Source organism: Thamnophis sirtalis, unplaced genomic scaffold (assembly GCF_051295495.1).
Source record: "Thamnophis sirtalis isolate CommonGarterSnake01/CBP01778 unplaced genomic scaffold, rThaSir2_p1.2 scaffold_7, whole genome shotgun sequence".
Classification (NCBI taxonomy): Eukaryota; Metazoa; Chordata; class Lepidosauria; order Squamata; family Natricidae; genus Thamnophis; species Thamnophis sirtalis.
This window is the reverse complement of record NW_028261387.1, coordinates 32,349,349-32,374,294: the sequence shown is the minus strand read 5'-3', so window position 1 is coordinate 32,374,294 and position 24,946 is coordinate 32,349,349. Positions and strand designations below refer to the sequence as shown.

The 24,946-nt window shown below is 40.8% G+C and overlaps 1 protein-coding gene across 2 annotated transcripts; it reads right to left on the bottom strand.

Moving 5' to 3' along the window:
• Positions 1 to 1,072: 1,072 nt before the first annotated feature.
• On the bottom strand, positions 1,073 to 24,917 carry ORC1 (origin recognition complex subunit 1). Of its 2 annotated transcripts, none has more exons than XM_014059344.2 (17): positions 24,730 to 24,917; positions 24,371 to 24,464; positions 23,633 to 23,757; positions 23,127 to 23,293; positions 20,781 to 21,135; positions 19,463 to 19,760; positions 19,025 to 19,129; positions 13,767 to 13,959; positions 12,981 to 13,087; positions 9,159 to 9,260; positions 7,335 to 7,506; positions 6,335 to 6,442; positions 5,631 to 5,780; positions 4,596 to 4,715; positions 4,112 to 4,278; positions 2,950 to 3,037; positions 1,073 to 1,389 (listed from the first exon to the last, which is right to left on the bottom strand). In XM_014059344.2, the coding sequence occupies exons 1-17, from the start codon at positions 24,770 to 24,772 to the stop codon at positions 1,171 to 1,173; spliced, it is 2,613 nt and encodes an 870-aa protein (XP_013914819.2). In that variant the 5' UTR covers positions 24,773 to 24,917; the 3' UTR covers positions 1,073 to 1,170. The 2 variants fall into 2 exon arrangements, with proteins under 2 accessions (XP_013914819.2, XP_013914820.2); XM_014059345.2 differs by having other exon boundaries at positions 24,736 to 24,917.
• Positions 24,918 to 24,946: the final 29 nt, after the last annotated feature.

The following is a 24,946-nucleotide window of genomic DNA, read 5'->3' as shown; positions in this document are numbered from 1 at the left end:
ATCAATTACAAAAATTATGATTAGTTTTAATTTAGATTTTTATATTTTTTTCTATAGAAATGTGTATAAAATTAAAAGCATCCTCTCCCCCCCCAAAAAAAGAAATAATTATGTGCTGGAAGTTCTACCAAACAATTCTGGATCAGCCACAACTGGACCTAAATAAAACCTGAATATTTGGGATGTTCTGGTTTCTGGCCAAAAGAAAATCAATGAATTACAGGTTGCACTGCCCTCTATTGACCATATTACATAGAAAAAACATTTCAGGTTTAATTAAAATACAATGCAAATCATGATTGGATGAATACTTTTGAATTATATGCTTTTCTACACTTTCTACCTTTGATTTATTAAAGTTTTCCATATTTCAGTTGATAAACTCTTTTTTACTTATATTCAATTATGTCCAATTCTTGAAGACTGCCTGGACAAGTCCCAGTTTTCTTGGCAAGATTTTTCAAAAGTAGTTTGCCATACTTCTTTCCTAGGGCTGAGTGAAAGTGATTGGCCCAAGTTCACCCAATTGGCTTTGTGGCTAAGGCGGGACTAGAATTTGTGGTTTACTAATTTTAGCCTGAAGTGTTAACCACTACACCAAACTGGCACTAAACTTTAAATTACCACTAGCATTTCATTTCCAGCTAAAGGTATAAATAGGTTTGCAATAATCAAAACTAGTTAAGAATAGTTAGTAAACTTTGGAAAAACAATTGGAAGAAGTACTTTACAAAGTATAGTTATCATGAACAAAACATTTTTCAAAATATTAAAACTGATGGATTATTTGCAATGTTGCTCAAAGACGATCACCACCTCTCTGGGCAGTATTAGAATAGTAGTTTAGAAGACAACTAATATGCTTTGCAATGAATCTCTTTCCAGTGGTTTGTATAAGCCTAATATTTTGAATACAGTATTTTGGAAACTAACTAAACATGGGATAAGGTGAATTTGCATGAACATGAATTGGGATAAAACCAATTTTTAACTAAGCTGCAACAACTGATAATAGATTTATAGTAGAGGTATATTATAGTGTAGAGTTATAATGAGAGTATGAACAACTGGATTATTTTTTAAAGAAGTTATAATTATAAACTCTATAAAAATAACTAAAACAAGTTTAAAAACAAATTTCACCAGCATCATTATTTAAAATAAGACTTATTAAAATTTAGTATTTTTGGCATTCTGATCTTGCTTGAGTGCATACATGACATCATTCTGGCTAACATTGAGTCGAATTCGCATGCTGAGGTACTTGGCATGAGATTCTGCCAGCAAAAGTTTACAAGCACCAAGTCGGGAGGAAATTGCCATTATATCTGATACAGTAGGTGTTGGCAGGCCTTCAAGTCTACATAGACCAATGTGCTGATGAAATATCTAGAAGAGGAAAAAAGAAAACTGAAGGTTAAAAACAAGCAGGTTAAGGGAGTAATTTCTAATTACTTTCCTCCTCTTTCTATGGGAAAATAACTAACAAGATACATCTGTGGTTCTCAACTTGTGGTTCACAGACCTCTGGGGATGGGGCTGTGATGTGATCACAAGGGGGTCCATGAAGGCTTGAAGAAATGTTATGATTTAAATCCTGAGTTAAGTCCTGAGTTAAGTCCTGGGAGTTTGTGGCCATGGTCTGTGGCCACAAAAGTTATTTAAAGGGGGTCTGTGGTAAAGAAAAGGTTGAGAACTACTGAGATACACCATTTTTCAGAACTGTATAGACCAGTGATGGCGAACCTTTTGTGGCTCGCATGCAAAAAGCGGGGGGAGCGCAGGGGGGTCGTGCGCGGGTGTGCCACATCCATGCTATGCGCATGACCCCAGTGCGCATGCGTGCCTGACCAGCGCTCCCCCCCCCATTTTTGGTGTGCTTTTTTCGCCTTCCCCAGGCTTCAGGGTTTTTTTAGGAACCTGGGGAAAGCGAAAACAGCCTTTACTGCCCCCCCCCCCCCCGGAGGCTTCAGGAGCTTGCGAAAAACCGTCCCTATGGGCAAATCAGAAGTTCGAGAATGGACTTCCAGTTTGCTCGTAGGGCTGGTTTTAGCCCTCCGGAGCCTTCAGGCAGCTTCCCTGAAGGCTCTGGAGGGCAAAAAACAACCCTATGAGCAACCCGGAAGTGCCTTCCGGTTTGCTCGTAGGGTCATTTTTTTTGCCCTCCAGAGCCTTCAGGGAAGCCTCCTGTAGGCTCCAGAGGGCTAATATCAGCCCTACGAGCAAACCGGAAGTACGTTCCTGAACTTCTGGTTTGCCCGTAGGACTGTTTTTTCACAATCCGGAGCCTTCAGGGAATCCCCTAAAGCCTCCGGAGGGTGAAAAATGGCCTCAAAAGAAGGCCAAAGTCAGCTGGCCAGCACCTCGCGTGCCCAGACAAATGGCTCCGTGTGCCACCTGTGGCACGCGTGCTATAGGTTCGCCATCATGGGTATAGACAGTGGTATCTTGGTACTCAACTGCTTTGAAACTCATTTAATTGAGTTTTAATTTAGTATTCAACACATTTTGACATGAACATTTTGTCCTGGCCCTCATTATTTATTTGGTACTCAATGCACAAGCTACATCTTGTCAGTGTCAACTGCCTTGTGACTCACTTCATTATTCCTTATGGGAAAAATTCATTTGGCACTTGTCGTTTTTGGTACTCATCATGCTTCCTGGAACCAATTAACAATAAGTTAATAGGGTACCACTGTATTCTGAAAATTATTAAATGATTGTCAAATAGATTGTCTAGATTGAATATATGCAATTTGGAAGAATGTATAGTATGGTCTGACACAGCTACTGTAACTATATTCAAAATATAAACATACGGAATTAGTGCATATTTGTAAATTGGAATAAAGAGCTACACTGTATAAAATGTATTAGTCATTTCCAATGAAAAGATACATCCACAGAATATAATCGAAGTCTTGAAAAATTAGCATTTATTTTTACCTGCTGAATTGTAGCTTCTTCCAGTCCTAACCTATGAAATTCTGCAATTGTGGCTTTCAAGAATATTTGTTCCTGCAGTGAAGCATTCCTAAAAGAGAATGGAACCCCAACAAGATTAATCAACATAAAAAAGTACCTCTCAGTGGGTTGGTACACTACATATAGCTTCTACTTGGTGGGTTGCAAGAAACAATATGTTGACTTACAAGGCAGACATGTATTCCATTCAGTGTACAATTGATGTTATCTCAATTGTGGGTGTTCCTAAAAGTAAAACTTCATAAGTTGGTCCATAAAATGGTGATAATTGGAAGCAACAAGGATGAGTTTGGGGGATAAATGTGTAACCCTGTGCAATATTTAACATGAATAAATGAGTGGGACCGAGCTAAACAAGTCCAAAAAAAGGAACCCAGAATGAGTGAGAATAGTGACTATTGATAAGAAAAGGTCTATTTCAAATACAATTAAGATTTTGTTATGATGGCAACTGGGAACATAATTTTTGTCTCTAAATGATGCCTTAAAGTGTGATGTCACATTAGCTGTATTGCTTTGCAACAGCAATTCCATCCTGGTTACTGTTATTGAGTAAGGACTCCATGTGACCATGATTTCCAAGTTCCTGGCAGCTTTCTCATTGCCTTTGCTTGTGGGAAGCTGGCAAAGAATGTTGGAAATTGAGATCATGTGACTGCAGTTTGCTGTCGTAATTGTGAGCTAGGCACTGAATGCTCAGATCACAACCATGTGACTGTGGGAATGCCTGGAATTCCAAGGACCGGTCCTTACCACCATTTGTTCAGCACCATTACCTTTTAATGGTTGTTGAACAAATGGTTGTAACTTTTGGACTGCATAGACCAGATTTTTCTTATTTTTTTCTTTTAATAATCCTATAAACCCTTGTATCGGGGAGGAGTCCATTGAGCGGAACTTGAGTGTTTACTGGCCAGATGCCCTTCCTGACGCCTATGTGGAGTTCTCAGCAAACAATTACTCATTGCTCCCAGAAAGAAATATCTGCTGCTACTTGGAATCAAATGCACAGTCATGTGATTATGAGGCAAGAGCTCCAACTCTAGGCCACCACACTGCTCAGACCAGATTTTCCTTGATGGCACCGAAAAAGAGAATTCTCACAGGTAAACTATTTTATTACCTAATTGCATTTATATATGGAGATGAGAACATTTCATCCATGGCTTGCATAACATGTGCCATGTTGACTAATCCAGAAACGCCTCTTTTGCAATTAAGTTCACAGATTTCAGTGGACCTTCTGCAGATATCAAGGCACCGTCTTGCATCACCAGACAAAGCTGCAACCTAAAATGTATTAATTAAAAATGAAAGTTGATCATTTTCTCAACATTGCAATACCCAAATAAATAAATAAAGGGGATACGTTTTGTGGATTTGATTACTGTCATCTTCTTTTTCTTCAGAATCCTGAAAAACTGAGACACAATAATGAAGAATCTTTGAAGCACTTCTTTAATTTTTTTCTAATTTATGATACACACCCAGATCCATCAGTTGGTACATAGTTTGTACTTTACAGTTAGCGCTCAATCATTAACTACTAAGAACAGTGTTAATTTTTTTAAAAAAAATGCACCCAGCTGCTGCTATGGACAATTTACCTTTCTAGAAATGAACTGAATTGCATCCTCTTCAAATGCTTTTAACTGATTGATCCTGGATGAAACGATTTGTTGTAACTGCTTGTAGGTGTATGGCTGGAAAGACATTCGGGTAAGGCCCTGCAAAATGGAAAACATCAAACTTCTTGAAAGTTCTTGAAATGGATATTCAATAAATCTGACAAACTCTATGAAACGTAGATATAAAATAAATTATACGATATGCAATTATGATGGCTTTTCTATTCAAATGCTTTTTAATTATCTTATATGGAAACTGAAAATTTTTGCACCAAATAGTCATGCGATTTTAGGTGTAAACTACTGAATTGTTTTATTCAGAACTTGTGATATTATTATTGCAAGTAATTTTTCCAGAATGCTATGCATTCCAGCCTATTATCATGGGCTGAACACTCCCACATCAGAATCCTTCTTTCTTCTAGCACTACAAAGACTCCTATGTTTGATATCTAGTTCAGTAATCAAATGCATAACATCATTATTTAAACTCCTAGTAAATGGTATCTACCAAACTTTTCTTTATCCAGACCATACTAAAATGGCATCTCAAACAATTAGGTTGAGAATTTATCTGGATTTTTTCTCATACCGGTAACATCTGATTCAGTGGTGGGTTCCGGATCCTGTTGCAACTGGTATGGTTGCAACAGGGCCCGGCGTCCTCCACATGAACGCACGCATGTGTCTTATCTTCCAGCTACGCCTCTGCAAGCCCCCGCAACCTCCAGCTGCTCGGCGGAGCATCGCACAAGCGCTGTACGGGCCATGCTCATGTGCGGAAGCGCTGAAGGCTTTAAAGATAGGTAAGGAGCACAGATGGGCCCTCCGGAGCACCATAGCGGTGCTCTGGGCACGCTCTGGTATGCCCCTACTGGGCGTTCCGCTTGCAACCCACCACTGATCTGATTCCAAAGCACAGTACAGTAATATCTCATTCTCTTCTTTTTCATTATTTTCTGAAAACATCATGAATGCAACATAACCACAGTAATAAGAGTTGAATAGACATACCAGCCTGCTGGCTACTCTTTTCATCATCATTCTTTCTGGCAAATCCATAGTGTTAGCAATGGCCAAGACAATTAGCTTGGCATCTTTCTGGGTGGGCCAGTCAAAGAGATTGTACATTACATTTTGTTTTCGAGTCCATAGAAGATCAAGCTAGATTAAGGAAGAAATTGATACAAAGTTACAGATGAAGAAAATATATGCTACAAAGATGTAAAAGTTCTGGTTCTTTTTTTTTTTAGTTCTGCAGAAAAATATGATTTTGGGTTATTCAAATACAGTTTTCTTCACCTATGGATAACACTGCATATATGAGTATCTAAAGAAAAATACTCTATATTTCTTTCTCTGTATCAGTACATTTCTATTTGAAGAACAAGTACTTGTTACGTAGCTGGAACTGAAACCTGGAACTGAAATCCACAGAAATCAGTTTAGGAATGAACATAGAAAATAGCTTTTTCCCTTTGCATTCTTTTTTAAAGACTTTAAACTAAGCAGAGATGGTTTTTATTTTTAATTAATATTTGTAGGCTCCTCTTATTCAGGTAAAGGGAATTAAAGTGTTTTGAAATAGTTTACATTGTTTTTATTGACAAGGATGACCACTTCAGACCATTTCAATCTTACAACAGCCCCATGATTCCAAAATACATACATACAAACAAACTAAAAAAAATATGCTAATATAACCACTCCCACATTACCTCATCCACAATAAGTACTAAAGTTTTCCTTTTAGATCCAGGTGTGCAAAACATCTTTTTCAGAAGTTCAGCTGCATGATTGGCAGTTGTCTTCTGGCCTGTCAGCAGCTAGATCAAATTAAATGGAGACTGGTGTTATGATCTTGTGCAGCAGTAATGAATTCTGCTACAGTGGTAGTATAATTCTATGTATGTTTATCTAGAGGTAAATCCTACTACATTCAGTGTGGCATGTTGTCAGCTTTGGAAGGACAGATGAAAGAACTCACCTAAAAACTATAATTTTGCAGAATTACATTACCTCCAATTTGTCATAATGGAACCTAATATAAACTTTCTGCCAGACTTACATTCATTATTTATGTTGAACACCATCAAACTGTGAAGTCATAAACCCACTTGGAGCTGGAAATATTCATAGCAAAACAGACACAATTTGTCTGTCTTATTATGAATATAAAACAGGAAGAGTGAAAGGAGAGGTGGAAGGACACAAGTTTTTTAAAAGCAAAGGCAGTTGAGATCAAACTACTAAAGTGTTTGCAATCTTCCAAATTTTAAAAGACAGCCATTATCCACAAGCCATAAGTTGTGTCAGTAGTGTAGACACACAAAGAAACAAATGTTGGATGTGTACACCTGAAGTGGAGAGCCAATGTAGTGTATTGTTTAAGATGTTGAACTAGGAGCAGGAAGACAGGTTTTAATCCTCCATAGGAATGTAAGACATCTGGATGCATCTGGGCCATTCATTTTTCTCAGCCAAGACTAAGAACATCTATCTACCAACTTCCATGGAAACAATGTGCTAGATTATATTCCATAACCAAATTATTCATCTGGAAGATAGGAGCTGAAAACACTGTCACATATCAAGAAAAATAATCACACACACACACACATACAACTTATGGCTAGTGACAGGCAAGCTCACCCTCTGAATTTAAGAAGCTACTAAAAAAGCTTCTTGCCCAATTCCATTTTTCTCAAGCATATTCACCTTTAAAATGAGCACATAGGCTTGGTGGGGATCAGTCAGTTTCATTCCATTAATCTCTATAAACTGGAAAACTGGTATCTCGTCATTTTCTGCTGCCTGCTGAAGATAATGAATAGCTTCATGGACTGTTGCGGTTTTGCCTGTTCCAGGAACTCCAGAAATGTACATACATCTGAAACACAAGAGAGCCAATACTAATCATGAAGATTTCTATTTTTCTAATAAAAAGCTGCCTTATACTACCTTAGAACAATTGTCCCTTTAGTTAGGTTAAATATGATTAATGATTCAGCTGCAGCTTGAGCTATGTTGATTGTTCCTGGAACTTTTATAAGGAAATTCTGAAAATGTGTCATTTCTTTAACTCGTACTTGAAGCCCCCCAAAAGTTACTTAATTCTTCTTAAAATAAAAATAAACACAGGCAAGTACCGTATTTTCACGACCATAAGCCGCACTGAAAATCCTAAAATTTGATCCCAAATCGGCAGTGCGGCTTATAACCCGGTGCGCTTTATATGTGGAAAAAGATCTCCCAGCTGCTTTGCTCCTCGCGACTGCAATAGATGTCCAGGAGCGGCCCCTGGGGCCAATGGGGACCGGACCCCCAGCTCGACAGCCCCTGTCGCCTCTGGACGTCCACCGCAGCTGTGAGGAGCCGAGGAGAGCGCGGAGAAGAGCGCGCGACGGCCCCCGGCGCTCCGGGAAGCGGGAGAGGCGCGCGGCCCAGCCTCTCCTCCCTGGACGCCGCAGCAGCAGCCCCAAGCGCACCGATCCCCGCGCCCTTCGCATCGGGGCATGCTCTTGCAGCACGCCCCGATGCGAAAAACACAGAGATCGGTGCGCCCGGGGCCGCCGCGACGTCCAGGGAGGAGAAATCAAACCGCGCGCCTCTCCCGCCTCCCGGAGCGCCAAGAACCGTCGCGCGCTCCCCTCCACACTCTCCTCGGCTCCCCACAACCGCAACAGACGTCCAGAAGCGACAGGGGCCACCGAGCCGGAAATCCAATCCCCACCAGCCCCAAAAGCCGCTTCTGGACATCTGTTGCAGTCGCGAGGAGCGGCACGAAGGCTCCCGGCGCTCCAGGAAACACCGAAAGCAGCTGGGAGAGGCGCGCGGCCCGGCCTCCCCTCCCTGGACGCCGCAGCAGCAGCCCCAAACTCACCGATCCCAGTGCCTTTCGCATCGGGGCGCGCTGCAAGAGCATGCCCCGATGCGAAAAACACAGAGATCGGTGCGCCCGGGGCCGCCGCTGCGACGTCCAGGGAGGAGAAACCAAGCCGCGCGCCCCTCCCAGCCGCCCTCGGCGCCCCCCGGAGCGCCAAGAACCCTCGTGCCGCTCCTCGCGACTGCAACAGATGTCCAGAAGCGTCGGGAAATGTGCGGCTTATAACCCGGTGCGCTTTATATGTGGAAAAAGTTTGAAAAATTAACGTTAATTGATACTGCGGCTTATAATCCGGTGCGGCTTTTGGTCGTGAAAATACGGTAGATAGATCTGAGAAGCTTCTACATGGACAATTCCACACCCAATGGACTGGGTAATAGAAGTGAAGATTTCAGGAATGGAATGTACTTAGCAAATTGCTGCCAAAACATGTTAATAAGTATTTATTAATAAACAAGGTACTTCTTTTAATCTGTGTAATAAGAATGCATGACTTCCAAGAAATTGTAAAAGGCGTTGTAATCTTTTAGAAAAAGAACTTTAAAGCAAAAACTTGCTATTATTGTTTTGGCACATCAACATGACCTTGATTTCTCTTTTTCCTTCCTCTTTAATGAAACAGAAAATGGATGAATAGCATGCCAAGAAACACTCACCCTCCTGTACCATCAAGGAGCTTGCTTTTTATAAAGTTACAGATATCCTGGAATTCCTTTTCACGGCAGGGCAAAGCATCTGGGACAGCAGACACATGCAGTCTGTCAATTAAAGCAAAAGAGGAGCAAAGAGATGTTAACTCTAAAGATCCCGGTTATATGATTTCTAAGCAAGGTGCTAGGCGCAGAATAGAATTCATTAAGAGTTGTTATGCAAATGTTCTAAGAATTCATTTCAAATAATGCTGGGTTGAAAAAGGAGTGGGTTTTTTAAAGGTGACTTTATAACTTCAACGTTAATCCAAAGTAAAAAATATTTTATATGCAGGAGAGGGCGGGACTGTCACTACGACACAACATGCAATCTTGGAGCTCCAGGATTGCTGTCGATATCTCTGCTGCTGGAAGGTCCTTTTGGACCTAAACCGTCCCATAGAGACGGTGATAGAGAAGGGCTGATCTCAGGGACATCGCAAAGACCCTGATTGATCCAGGTAGAAGCTCTTTTTTCCAGCAAAAGAGAAGCTGCAGAAGGTTGGGACAGCCCCTGAATGGAAGAAAAGCAGGAGTGAGAGTGTGTCGAAATGGTGAGATAAATTTTACTATTAGAGAAGAGAATACCGTATTTTCACGACTATAAGCCGCACTGAAAATCCTAAAATTTGATCAAAACCCGGCAGTGCAGCTTATAACCCGGTGCGCTTTATATGTGAAAAAAGATCGAAAATCTCTCCCTCCCGACGCTCAAACTTGAAGCTCGCAAGCATGCACACGTCCCTCGGGTCTCTCCCTTCAACCTCGCTACTTTCTGAGTCGGAGACCGGGGGGCGAGCAGAGAGCCACCCAGCTCCCAGCCCCTATAGACTGGGCTGTTTCGTCACCCCCGCCGCCGCAAGAAGGGACGGCAGACCGGCGCAGCCCTTCAGGATTTGCCGGCGCCGAGCACCCAATCCGCCCCGGCAGTCGCCCTGCCTAACTCCGCTCCGCGCCCCAGCCGGCTCTGCGCTGCCGGTCAAGGGCGCGTGGGTGGCCGGTGCGGCGCCGGTCTTCCCAGCACACCACGCCAGCCGGGCAAGAGCTGGGAGAGCAGCGGAGCCCGAAGCCTCCCGCGTCAGAAACGTCCCGCTAGCCGACGCCTGCCACGTGCGCCCACCCGCCCGCCTCGGGGACCGCAACCCGGGCGGATGACATGGGGCATGCCGCAGCAGGCGTGCAGCCAGAGGACTCCGAGCAGGGCAGCGGTGGCGGCAGCGGAGGCGCAGGAGAGGGCCAGCGGCGGGCGCGGGGCATGGCAGTAGGTCAGCATCCTGGGCGGGCGGCGGGCAAGGCGCGGGAGGCGGAGAGGACAGAGCGACCGGAGCGCCGCCGCCGCCTGGTTCGGCTTCCCTGGCCGCGGCGCCCCAGGCCCCTGCGCTGGCGATCTCCCGGGGTGGCGAGGCTGCGTGGGGCCGCTCAGCGGAGGAAGGCGGCCGCCTGGCGGGAGAGGCTCGGCCGAAAGGTGCCGGGGCTGGAGCCGCAGAGCCAGGCATGCCTTCCGCCCGGGAAGCCCTGCCCCTTCATCCCCGAAGGCCGGCGCGCGGTGAGGGGGGCCAGCGTGGGGGCGAAAGTACTTTGCACATGCTCCACAGTCGCCGCGCTCTCCGTCCCAGCCTTCGCCGAAGCCGGCGGGCTGCCTCCCGAAGAAGCCACCGGAGCGTCCCAAGCCAGAAAATGCCCCAACTCGGGCAGACGGAGTTCCAGTTGCAACCTGCGCACGTGATTCGATGAGGAACCAAGGGGAGCCGGGTCTCTGAGCGCGGCTTATAACCCGGTGCGCTTTATATGTGAAAAAAGTTTGAAAAATTAACATTAACTGATACTGCGGCTTATAATCCGGTGCGGCTTATGGTCGTGAAAATACGGTACCCAAAAAGACTTAGAGTAAGATTAAAATTGAAGACAGAAGAGAGCAAGCAGCGAATTAAACTTGAATTAAACTTAGTGTATTATCTTTTTTTAATTTTGCTTTTTTTAAATGGATGGAACTTTTACAAATGCCTCTTACTTTTTAAATTAGACTGGTTTCTTTTTTCCCTCTTCTTCTGTTTTTCCCCTTTTTCATATTTGTGGATTATGATTTTCTTTCTTTTCTTTTTACAATGCTCGCCTGGATTGTTTGCTTTTAAGCACTTTTTTTCCCTTAAGTCTGGAATTTAAAGAAAGGGGTACAGGCAGAGGAAAAAGAAGCAACACTGCTATCTAAAGGCTGGAGGCTTGGAAACATTGTCTTTTTTTATTTCTTTGAACACCTGACATATCAAATACTTCAAAGCTCCTGATTTTGTTTATTGAAAGGGATAGTGGGAAGAGTACGGATTGTTTGTGTAGGTGCTCTTCTGGAGTACTATCAATAGCTGGACTGGAGTGAAGAGAAAACCTTGACTTGAAAGATTATAGTGAACTTGTTTGAAACTTAACAAAAAGCTTTGGATGTTTTAGTGGCAGTGTTTATAACCTGGAAGAATGGTGCAACGTGAAGAAGAAAAAGAATTAACATTGCAAATGATTATGTTTGAAATTCAAAAAGTACAAATAAGTACAAAAAAACATTGAAAAGAGGATGGAGAACATAGAACAAAAAACATAAAAAATAGAAGAGTTGAGAATATTTATAAAACGATGATGAAATTTGAGAATAGTTCAAAAAATTGAAGAAAAATATGAACAAAGTGATAAGAAAATTGTTGATATTGACAGCAAATCGAGTGTGGTTGGAAACGACAGGAGTGGAATGTTGAAAGGAGAGATTAACGTACTGGAACCCTATCTCAAACCTCAAAACATGGAAGAAGAAAAGGGAGAAATTTTGGCAGAAGCACCAGTGATAACTAAAGGCAAGCGGATGGAAGGAACAGATGGAGGGTTTCGAGTTTTTACAAGATATGCAAGGAACAACAAGGTGCCAAGAGAAGTCCACATAAGACTTATCAAGAAAATAATTAGAATACAAATACCACAAATGGCAAGAGATATAGGATTGTAGTATTACTGGAAGGATACAGGATAAAGAAATGAAATGTTAGAATAAAAATTAAGTTAAACTTAGTTAAATTTAGAGTATTATGTATAAAATAAAGTAATAATAGTTATAGCTAAATAAATAATTAATAATGATAATAATACATATATATATACACTAAATTGATAATATGAAATTTTATATAAATTGTAAGTGAGGACTATGGAGAGGATGTTTAAAAGCTTTGTTATAAAAGATAAATAATTCTACATAGAATAGAATATAAAGATGTAATAGTATTGGATGATTTCAGGATGATATAAATGTCATAATATAAATTTATCTTAAATTCAGAATACTTTACATAAAAAGGATGTAATAATAGCTATAGTCAAAAGAATGTTTAATAACCATAACAATTGTATACATATATATTAGAATGATGATATGAGTCTTTATGTAAATTGCAAGTGAAGACTATTGTGAGAAAGCGCAAAAGTTTTGTAGCCAATCAAAACACTGTAAATAATTGGAGTAGGATTTTTATTTTATGTGTGTTTATGTCTGTATGTTTTATGTTTGTCTAAAACTAAAAACTTTTTTATAATAAAAAATATTTTATATGCAAACATAGAACAGGAAGAATAAGACATTCATAACAGAATGGATGTTTATTTAAACAAATAAGATAATTATATTATATCCTATTGTAGTAAAGAATATAATTTACCTCACCCTCAGAGGCTAACTTCTAGGTTCTCTTCCTTTAACTACATTATTATTAATTTCCTTCCTTAGGAAATACCAGGAATATTTTAGTTTACCTCATTCTTGCTTCTTCTAGCACATTGACTGGCTTCTGTGCAGTCTGATTTCGGCTGCGTATTCTTGGGGTAGCATTGCGTGGAGTTTTTGGAGTACTTGGTTTAGACTGCAAGAAAAATCATTGTTAGTTTCTCATTTACAAACGTAATTGTTTGCATTTCATTTTGTTTGAAACTGCTGAAAATAATAATTGAAAAAATTAAGACAAACATTTGTAATGCTTAATACATTATTTATTTGGCATAGAATTTAAATGAATATTCAACACAAAATTGGACTGAAAGAAGGAAAGGCAAAAACAGTTTTACATTATTTCCTTTTTGGAATTTTGTAGTTCACCTTGTAGTCAGTTTTGTGTTGTAGTTAAAGGTACTGGACTAGGAGCAAGGAGACCTGTATTTTCATTCTCCCTTGGGAATAAAAGCCAGCTGAGTGACTTAGAGCCAATCAACACCACAACAAGCCCGGGAAATTAAAAAAACAAATTCTAAAAGATTGGTAAACCAGTTCCAAAAATATTGCCAAGAAAACTGTATTGATCTGCTCACGTTGCCAGAAGTTGAAATTGATTTAAATTACCCTAACACACAAAGACACAGCTAGCTTGATCAGGTAAAATGAAGATGATATTATTAGTCTACAAATATAACCACTGTTCCTCTCCATTTATAAATTCCAAATTGAATTTCATAAATTCCTTAAATTGTAAAATCAAGAGATTATTTTATGTTTATATGATTGTTGAAAATACTTTTTTTGTTTTTAGAAATGCCTATAGCTCTTACACTATTCCTTGGATCCTTGGCAGGTGTCCCCATGGATTGGTTCTTTGAGAACTTGGGAGGAGTGAATTTTGTTTGCCTTTTAGGTGTATGAAGCTTCTTGTTGTCTTCTTCATCACTGCTATCTGAATCAGAAGTTTCCAAGGGACTAAGACACTTCTTACCCTTGCCTTCATCTCTAGCTGGATTCAAAATACTAAAGAAAGAAATTAGACACATCAACTTTTGAATTTTGGACAATAAGCAGAAAAAGAGACAACACTGGAACAAAACTGGCTGAAGACAATATTATGATCAGCTATATATGATGAGCCCCAGGTTCAGGCAAGACATAGTGACGTAAAATTCTGCTTTATCTTTTGAGCCTGTGATGTGTAAGGAATCACAGGGGACCTCTGAATTGAGCTCAGTCACCTTTAAATTAGATTAAATTACATTGAGTTCAGCCACCTTTAAATTAGATCCCTGGCCTTTGGGATTTTAGTGGATTAAATAATGCCACAGATTTTGAAAGGTGTGCTTACTCTTCAAAAAGGCATGCAAGGCCTGGCTATCCAGAGAACTATCATTCCAAGCTACCATTCTGTGAAGGAACGTCTAACAGATTCTGGGAAAGCAGAGAAGAAAACAGGGCTGTTGCAAAAGACATTTCAATCAAGGAAAGAGAAAGCGTGAGAAACACCTTCAATTATTTTGCCTTATTCACATTAGGTATTTTCAAGCTAGATACCTTGAAAAATTTGGGAAACAAAACAACATGGAATTCTGTAACTATCTTTTTTTTTTTTTTTTTGCTAATAAGATACTGGAAGGCAATCTTGAAAACCTGTCAAGCACCTAACATTTGGTTTGTAAGGGAGGTTGGACAACAAACTAAAACTTAAGAGTCTTGATGTCTCCACCAGATATTTGGCCGTATCTCCAATAAATTCTGCAATGGCAGATGTCAGCGTTCCAAATACCATGTAGAATCAAATCAGAATCGAAGGCAAAACTATGCTTAAAGTTCCAATTTAATAAAGCAGGCATGTTGGCACATAGCTGTGGGATCCCAACTCTGGAAGTTACATCAGAATCCCATCCAGTTAAAAGTTCATGATCTTGTCCCCACACCCACAGTCCATCACATGGTCCAATCTTCTCCTTCCACGCTGGCGTCCATGCCCAGCTTCTTCTGGTCAGGTGTGACAGTGCGGAGATAAAGGATGACCTTGACTTCTAGCAAAGAATGAAAAACAATACATTCCAAAATCCTACTCCTTCTAATCCCCCCTCCCATTGACTATACTTAAAGAAACAGCATAATGAAATAAGAGAAAGTGTGGCAGGCCAAAATTCTAAAAGAAATATAAATGCAGGCCTGACAGGCGGCCTCTCCTCAGAAGAAAAACGTTTCCTGAAAAGAGAATAACATAAAAGTTAACATATAAAAATTTAACCACCTACTTCCACCCCTAGGGGACCCTTTGGCTTATTGGGAAACCTCGTGGAATTGTTCTAATAACTTTTCCACTTTTAAGTTCCAGCTTTTCACCCAAGTGGCTTCAGACAAAGTGTAGCCCTTCCATTGCACTAAATACTGCAAGTGACCCCTATTCAACCTAGAGTCTACAATCTTTTCCACCTCAGATTGTGGTTCCCCTCCTATCACTATAGATGGTGTTTTCCCTTCTATCTCTAAAGGAGGAGAGAAAGTTTGGGAGCATCCGCTCTTATGCTAGACCCATTTACTGGTTTCAACAAGCTACAATGAAATTCCGGGCCAAATTTCCCTAGACTTCTGGGTAGACTGAGCTGAACTGTAAATGGGCTAACTATCTTCACTATCAGGAATGGACCTAGAAATTTTGGACCAAATTCCTTGCTAGGCATTCCTAATCTTAAGTATTTGGTAGACACAAAAACTTTGTCCCCCACATGAAAGGGGTACTGGAGCGAGCGATGGTTCTCAGCTTGCTTCTGGTAGGCTTCTGCTGCATCTGCTAGAGCCTTCTTCATATTCTCCCAACCTTTCTTTAGTATGTCCATCCATTCATTCAAGGACATGGAGGAGGGAGGTTCTTTAGGCAGCTCAGGCATGGGAGCAAATTCCATGCCACTGGTAATCTGGGAAGGAGTAAATCCAGCGCTGCTGTGACTTGCATTGTTCTACGCCACTTCGGCGAAGGGTAGCAAGTCTGACCAGTTGTCTTGCTGATAGTCCACAAAACACTGGATGTATTGTTCCACCAAAGCATTGGCTCTCTCTGCTGCACAGTTCATGCTGGGATGAACCTCTGAACTCAGTTCTTGTGTGGACCCCATGGATCTCAGGACCTGGCTCCAGAACTTGGCTGTGAACTGGACTCCGCGGTCTGAAATGATCCTCTTGGGCCATCCATGCAGGCGATAAATGTGTTTCACCAACATTTTCACTAATTTCTTTGCGGATGGCAACTCTGAGCAAGCAATGAAGTGTGCCTGCTTAGAAACCAAGTCCATAACTGTCCAGATTACTCTGTTTCCACTGCTGTCTGGGAGTTGCACGATGAAGTCCATTGCGACCTCTTCCCATGGTCTGTTAGGGCTGGCCACTCGTTATAGCAGTCCAGACTGGTCTGTTGGGAGCGCCAATTTCATAGCTGTCATCAGCTTATCCTGGCTTCCATTACTGTCATGCTGCGGTTTTCTCGACAAAACATCCCCCAACAAGTTTTTGGGTACTTGTTGGACAGCTGGGGTTTTTGTCTCTGCTGCAGGTTCTGGGCTCTTGGATTCAATCATCCCTGGCTGGCCCTTTTCCTCCATCGGTGGTATTAGCTCATCCAGAATCATCAATTTCCTACCACCGTCTTCCCACCTTATCATAGGTTTCCACTTGTCAAGCCATGCAAGCTCCAAGATTATTTTCCCCGGCATCTCTGGAGCAACAATGAATCTGAGAAGCTCGCAGTGGCGGCCCACTTGTAACTTCACCAGTTCAGTTACTAGCATGGGTTAGGCCCCTCCCATTAGCGTTCCATCTGCCTGTTCACCCCGAATGGGACAGGCTAGAGGTCTTGTGCTTATGCCTAGTTGCTTGACAATCGACATGCTGATTAAGCATCAAGAGCAACTGGTGCTCACAACTGCTTCAACTTCCCCCTCCAACTCCGTCTTAGGCACTTGGAGGTTGACTTGGAAGGCAAAGGGGCGGATGGGTGCATTCACCATTGGGTCATCTTCAGCAATTTCCTCCTCTGAGGCCTCCCCCTTGGAAGGACTCTGTCACTTTAAGTTGGGGATCCTCTTCCAGAGCGTGTTTGCTTTTTCCCTCCTCCAAGGCCTCCCCCTTGGTAGGACTCTTCATCACCTTAAGTTGGGGATCCTCTTCTAGAGGTTGTTGACCCTTTTCCTCCTCCGAGGCCTCCCCCTTGGTAGGACTCTTCGTCACCTTAAGTTGGGGATCCTCTTCCAGAGGTTGGTTCCCTTTTTCCTCCTCTGAGGCCTGCCCCTTGGTAGGACTCTTCATCACCTTAAGTTGGGGATCCTCTTCTAAAGGTTGTTGGGCCAGATGACTCTTTTGTGGTGGCATCTGGGGCCTTCCCTTTTCCGCTGTGGCAGTTGGTGCACACATTTGTGGCAATGGGGCTGGAGCCAAGCACTCTGACGCTTTGTGGCCAAGTTGACAGCAAAGGTGGCATTTTGTTGGGCCCCACGAGGAAAGGGACCTAGTTACATCTCTAAACTTAGGAACCGCCTCATCACATTTCTCCACCATCCATTCTGTAGCTAACCCCTTGGTAATCCCTTCTTCCGTTGTTGAGAACCTTTCTCTGTAGGAAGGTTGGGCAAGAACCTTTTGGGGCGTTGCAGGGGAGACTGGAACCGGTGGGGAGGTCAATCCCTTGGTTGGCCACTGCCCAATTGTCTGCCATGGTGCCATCTGCTGAGGAAGGGCAGGTACCAATTGGAATCCCTTCCATCCATGACCTGGGATTAAGACCTATCCCGAGGGTGCCTGATTCACAGGTTGCAGTTCACCCAATGATGGCTGGTTAGGGGGTTTTATTTGCCAAGGGCCTCTCTGCTGGCTTGGAGGATTTCTGGCCCAAGGGCCCCTCTGCTGGCTTGGAGGATCTCTGGCCCAAGGGCCCCTCTGCTGGCTTGGGGCACTTTCCCATGATGATGGTCCTGGAGGTGCCCACTGGCATCTTAACCTTCCACACTCTGGGAAGAAAATCCAATTTAGTGGTGGCTGGTAAGTGGAAGATGTTTGCCAAATCCCTTCTTGCTGGCTGGGTTGAAAATCCCATCTTGCTAGGGATTCTGTCTTCAACCCAGTTGCAGGGCATTGGCTCATTTGGAAGGAGTCAAAATCTCCACTCAGGGTTTTTCCCAAGCCTTGGCTGGGGGGAAGGAGGGGTAGAATGCACTCACATTTAATTGTCCGGAATGATCCGGGATCTCCATCGGAGCTGACTGCATTCATTTCTCTTTTTTCCATCCCCCACAGGCTGGGCTTGCCAGCGGCAATGATTTTTAAAAGCAAAACTGCTTTTGCCTTTGCAGATTTGCAGAGGAACGTCTCATCTCAGCTTCTTATCTCAAAAGGCTTTCTCCTAATTGTTGGCTGATGTTTTACGCTGACCGGTGTGGTTCAGCATTGGAAAAACAGCAAACCTCACCAGCCCCCCTGCGAGGAAGGGGTGCTGGTGATTTATTTTGAAGAGAGAGTTGGGATGATGTCAGCATTCCAAATACCATGTAGAATCAAATCAGAATCGAAGGCAAAACTATGCTTAAAGTTCCAATTTAATAAAGCAGGCATGTTGGCACATAGCTGTGGGATCCCAACTCTGGAAGTTACATCAGAATCCCACACAGTTAAAAGTTCATGATCTTGTCCCCACACCCACAGTCCATCACATGGTCCAATCTTCTCCTTCCATGCTGGCGTCCATGCCCAGCTTCTTCTGGTCAGGTGTGACAGTGCAGAGACAAAGGATGACCTTGACTTCTAGCAAAGAATGAAAAACAATACATTCCAAAATCCTACTCCTTCTAATCCCCCCTCCCATTGACTATTCTTAAAGAAACAGCATAATGAAATAAGAGAAAGTGTGGCAGGCCAAAATTCTAAAAGGAATATAAAAGCAGGCCTGACAGCAGAATTTATATATCCAACAATATATTTGTATACATGCATATATATAAAGCAATTATTTCCACCAATAATTTGTTAAGTGTTACTAACCCTAAACAGCCTAAAAATTAAAATGTTGAATGGATAACAGTCTCACCGAAGTTGCTTTGCAATTCGAGCAGCAGTCACTTGTGCACATTTTCTGCGTGAACGTGGAGTCATCACTGGATTCCTTGTTTCCAACTCACACTCTTCATCTAAACTATAGAGAAATGTGAGTAATATATTTTATGAAAAATACACACCTTCATCAACTTCACTATTCTGAGAAACAGATACAATCTAGGCAGACAAAATTTAACCCATGGAATTGCATTCAAGTGTAGTTATTAATCTGTTAAACCCCACTATTAAAAAGCTAAAATTTCTGCCTGTCAGCAAAATATTACAGAGAAGATGAAAATTAATATTAAACACACAGAAAAGGATACCTGTGTCTTGCTTGAAGAAAAATAGTATGTTAATATAGAAACAAGAACATTAGGCTGTTCCGAAGACCATACTTCCAAATTTAGGACATAATGCTGGTCCCTACCCTTTGCCACTTTGTGTCACAGCACAACTGCTAATTTTCAGGCTGGAATCTTGAATCCTCTGGCACAAAGTTAGTAAATTTGTTGTAGTTCTTTCAGGATGCTCATCCAGTGGTTTTATATCTGAAAGCAAATCTTCCTCATCAGAAACACAAGATATTTTTTTAGGAGAACCTTTAATGCCGGTAAATGTTACTTTTCTTTTAAGGGGTGATCGTTGAGGAGTTTCAGTCAAACCAGTGTCTAGAAGTTCAAGCACATCTTGTTGCACTGCAAGCATATTTGTAGATTTTGTAGGTGCTAAAAAGAGAAAAATCAGAACATATATTTAACAGAAGTCATTAAAGAATGATAATTTCTGAATACATAAGCCCCTCTGTATCTCTGAGGTCAAATTTCTTCTGGCCTGCAACCTAATTTCTAAAGTTTCTTCCAAGAAACCAATTTAGACCTTACTGATTTTCCATGAATTGTCAAAAATATAGTTGGTCTCCAAGATCTTGAGCTAGAGTGATTGAGTCCTTTAGGTTTACATCCAAGTAATAACGTGGAAGGACAATATCTTTTGTTCCCCCATTTTTTACACAGGTTTCCCCAATTTTCAAGGAAATGATAAAAAGTTCTGATCATGATGTATCTATAAACCTGCACAATTACTGTATGTGAGTAATCATGTGAGTTATACTAATAGGGGCAGAATTTTCTTTGTTACAGGTATTTATGAATCAAATACAGCAGCAGAAATGAACAAACCCAGCTCAAGAAACCCCTCAGTTGTACGAGTGCCAGATTAGAAGCTATCCATTGTTAATTGTGCCTTTCATCTGAAAATAATCTGAAGTCCTTGACTTACAACCATTTTAGTGATTGTTCAACGTTACAATGGCACTGAAAAAAAATGACATGATCATTTTTCACTTATGACCATTGCAGCATTCCCATAGTCATGTGACCAAACTCCCAATGCTTGGCAACTGGGCTCGTATTTATGACGGTTAGTGTCCCAAGGTCACTTTTTGAGACCTTCTGACATGCAAAGTCAATGGGGAAGAAAGATTCACATAACAACTATGCTACTAATTTAACAACTGCAGTGATTCACTTAACAACTGTGGCAAGAAAGGTTGCAAAATGGGGCAACTCATTTAACAATTGTTTTGCTTAGCAATGGAAATTTTGGGCTTAATTGTGGTCATAAATCAAGGACTAGCTATATACCCTAAAATTAATGTGCTATTCAGTACATAAACCATGTGGCAGTTTACAGAGCTATATCTTCTAAGAGTAAAGAGAGCAATACCCAATTATTTGTAAACGTACTGTTTAGCTGCAATCTTTTCTTTGCTCCAGCGATGTCTCCATTGACCAGTTTGGGGGAATATCTCTGCTTAAACAAGGAAGACTTAGCAGCTGAATGTCTCAATTTTACTTCTGCACTGCTTTTATTACTCCAAGTGACATTTTCAGTTGCTTCTTCCAGTGAGCGAGAGGGAGTCCGAGTGCACTCAGTTGCAAAATGTATATCATTCTTTAGTTTAACAGAATTTTTCAATTCTGCCAGTAAATTGGGTCTCAATGGCTTTAACTTTTTTCCATCCCACGATTTCCTTACAAACATAACTTGCTTATCTTTTACTTCAATAGGCAATGGTTCACATGGTGACAAGGGAATAACCTAAAAACCGCAAAACCGCACAAAGGTGTTCATTTACACAGCAGATTTAAGTCCAAAGAACAGTGAAATAATGTGATCAATGTATCAAATTCAAATACGTATAATTAGTATAATTCAGAGTTTAAATGTCAATTAGTTCTAAGCATAACAAAATGTCTGTTAAGGAATGTATTTCGTCAAAATGTAATGAAAATTGGCTTTTTCCTTTGAGAAGAATAGTTAACAAAACAATGAACTATAACTCATATTTTTAGAATTAAGTTTCTGACTTGCAAAGATACAGTTGAGTTCAATTACTAATGGCTGCATGTGTGTAGTTTCCTTCGCAGAATGGGAATGGTTTGCTGCTTTGTGATTGTTTTAAATAAATGCCTGGCTTAGCTAAAAATACTGGAATAACTGATGGTGCCTAATCTAAATAGTAACCAGAGGCAAGCCACCTTAATGCCAACTACTGCTATCTATTGAAGTCATCATATATATCTAGGGCTGTTACTATTCATAAGTTACGGTACTAGTGAACCATATATAATATTAGCTTATGAATAATACTTTTCATTATCTCTAAATTGTATGTGGATAGAAGTATACTGATTGGTATTAGAATCAAAAATATATGATGCTTAAGATAGTATTTGTAACATACAACCTATGTAAACATTAATAATTCAAATTACCAAAAGCCCCTACCCAATTAATCTAATATAGTGTTTCTCAGAGGTTTTGTTACTACAATGGTAACATGGTGATTGTGGATTACCAGGACTATAATTTTATTAGACAGGGTAAGCTAAGCTAAGTAATCAATTCTACACTAATAATCAACAATATAAAACATTGTTTAGGAAATGCAATGACCTATACATGCCCTTGAAGACCACCCAGAAGCCACAACTGATCTAGAATGCAGAAGCTGCAATAGGCACCCCTAGATTCACCCAACGTACATTCGTGCTGCAAAAGCTGCACTGGTTCTCAGTTTTCTTCTGGGTGCCATTCAAAGTGCTGTTAAACTTTAAATTCCTACCCAGCATAGGATCAGGTTATTTGTCTCTTCCCGAGAGTTTCTGCCTAACAGGATAGGCATGCTCCGGGTTCCTTCCCTGAAATATTGCCATTTAATGGGATTTAGGAAATGTATCCTTTTCATAGGTGTCTCTATCTTGTGAGGCGATCTAGCAGACTCCACCTTTTTAGCTTTCCAGAAGGCTATTAAGACCTTACTCATGAACTGGAACAGATTGAATGGAACGTAAGGATAGTTTGTTGGGGCATCTTAGGAGATAACTGGGGCACCATATTTTTTTTTAAGATTTTCTTTTTTATGGTTCTTAATTTTATTATTGTCATGAGCTGCCCAGGTGTGCTCCAAGATGCGTGGCCATGCACATCTTTTAAATAAAATAAATCAGATTGGCTGATGCTATTGAAGCATATTTATGTAGCAATGTTGTCAATACAGTGCTCAAATTGTCCATCAACGGAAACAGCAATAGCACTTAGACTTATATACTGCTTCATAGTACTTTACAGCCCTCTCTAAGTGGTTTACAGAGTTAGCATAATTCCCCCAACAATCTGAGTCCTCATTTTACCAATCTCGGAAGGATGAAAGATTGAGTGAACCTCGAGCCAGTCAAAATCAAACTCCTGGTTGTAAGCAGAATTAGCCTGCAATAATACTGCATTAATTAATTAATGTATAAATAAGTGAAGTGTCAAAACGGATGAAGTAGTACTACCATGACTAACCTTATGATAGGCTATTTATCACAGAATATAATGTATAATAAAATATAATAAAAAAACTACTTTATATTGTTTTTAAAGTGCTTTCATATTTAGTCTTACATATCCAAGAGAAAATGTCAGCCCTGGTGCTGCCAGGAATGAGCTATCTCAGGATTACAATTACTGCAAACTACATCAAAGAAGTTCTGAAGACATTTTCCTTTTCTTGCCTTGACACATTTGAATACACTACTACTCACCATAATTTTACCAATAATAGATGAAACAAATATATCAGTATCCCAGTTAGTCTTCTCATTCAAGAATATCTCCTGTGAATTTTTTTGTCCCAAACTATTTCGGAGACCAAATGGTATTTCTTCAAAACGAGAAAACCACTCAATAATTGCATGCTTTTTCTGAGCACCTAGGGTAGAAAAAAATATTACTTACCAAGATCCCTTCAATATTTTTGAAACATAAATTTCTTTGGCTTCATTAAATGTCAGCTTAAGTAAGAGTGTCAACCTTTTGCTATCAACTACTGCCAAAACGGTATATTTAATTCAAGCCAATAGTTGTAGACTGATACAGGTAGTCCTCAATTTACAGCCACAATTGGGACAAGAATTTCTGCCATTTTTCAAAAATGCTTTAGCTTCTTAGTATCATATATTACGTTTAACTATCTTTTTTACAAATATTCAACAAAAAATTATCTTAGTATTGTAAAACTGCTATATAGGGAAGAGACAGAAAAACTTACCATCTTCATATAGTTGTAAGAGTCTTGCCACAAAAAAATCATCATATTTTTCTTCTTCTATAAAAATAAACTCTCCAGGGAAAATACAGATGTCACTGATATCTTTTTTATTAATAGATATTCCCCTAAAAATGATAAATAATTTCTTTAGAGGCATTGGATACCATTCCGCATTTTCTTTCTATTCATTACCACAACTTTGTCAAAATTTTAGACACTGACTGGGCTTGTTTTTGTTTTCATTCTTCTTCCATAATGCACCATGTAGTTTTTATATCTACTATAGGTGGTCCTCGAGTTGTGACCATGATTGAGCCACAAATTTTTGTTACCGAGACAATTGTTAAGCAATTTCCCCCCCTCATTTTACTACATTTCTTGCCAGAGTTGTTAAGTGAATCATTGAACCGTTAATAACACAATGAATCTGGCTTCCCATTGACTTGTCAGATGGTCACAAAAGCTGATCACATGTCCTCAGGAAACTGCAACTGTCATAAATATGAACCACTTGCCAAACACCCTAATTTTGATCATGTGACCATAGGGATGCTGCAACGGTTGTGTGAAAAATGATCATGTCACTTTTTTCAGTGTTGTCGTAACTTTGAATGGTCACTAAACGAACGTAAGACAATTACTACATGTACTGCTCAATTATCAGCACTATTGCATTATTATGTATTTCCCCAGAACCACGGTTAACATTTTGCTCTCTAACAAGTCACTAAAACACACCTATAATGAGAGATCTGCAATGTTTTGTCTGTAGATATAGCCTTGCCAATCCACGAATAGATGCGTTTTCCCCGACTTCTTGTGTTTAGGGTATCTGTTAAAAAAAACACATGAAAGATCAGATCGTATAATAAACACGCCATCTGAGCAAAAGAGGAAAAGTACTGGAACAATCCGTTGTTAGAGCAATCCTCAGCTTGTGTATTATTCTCTTACAGCCCCCACTTTCCTAAACATAATAGAGAAGTATTTAAGAGACCCCTGGGGTGAAGATGAATCTGCCATTCAAGCTTCAACACGACCCCGCTGTCCTTAGAAATCTAGTAATCCTGTCTTTCAACAACAACAACAACAAAAACCTTTACGCGGATAAGATTTCCTCCACGAGGGGCTGCAATTCATTCTTTCAAGCCCGACGAAACTCGGCAGGGAAAAAAACAAGAATCCGTCAATCTGAGACTCGGCGCGGCGAGGCTTCCCTCTTCCTCCTGCGAGATGAAACTTCGCGCCAAAGTCCTGTCGCTCCGCCCCGGAAGTGAAATTCGCGCGACCCTAGAGACGCCATGTTTGTTTCTG

Bases quoted from the DNA above. Each gene is read 5' to 3' on its own strand.
- ORC1 (XM_014059344.2), bottom strand. From the start codon at position 24,772: ATGAATTGCAGCCCCTCGTGGAGGAAATCTTATCCGCGTAAAG. The intron at 7,507-9,158 runs GTGAGTGTTTCT...CTTGTGTTTCAG, and splicing joins CTCCTTGATGGTACAGGAGG to ATGTATGTACATTTCTGGAG. The intron at 3,038-4,111 runs GTAATAAAATAG...ATTCTCTTTTAG, and splicing joins CCATATATAAATGCAATTAG to GAATGCTTCACTGCAGGAAC.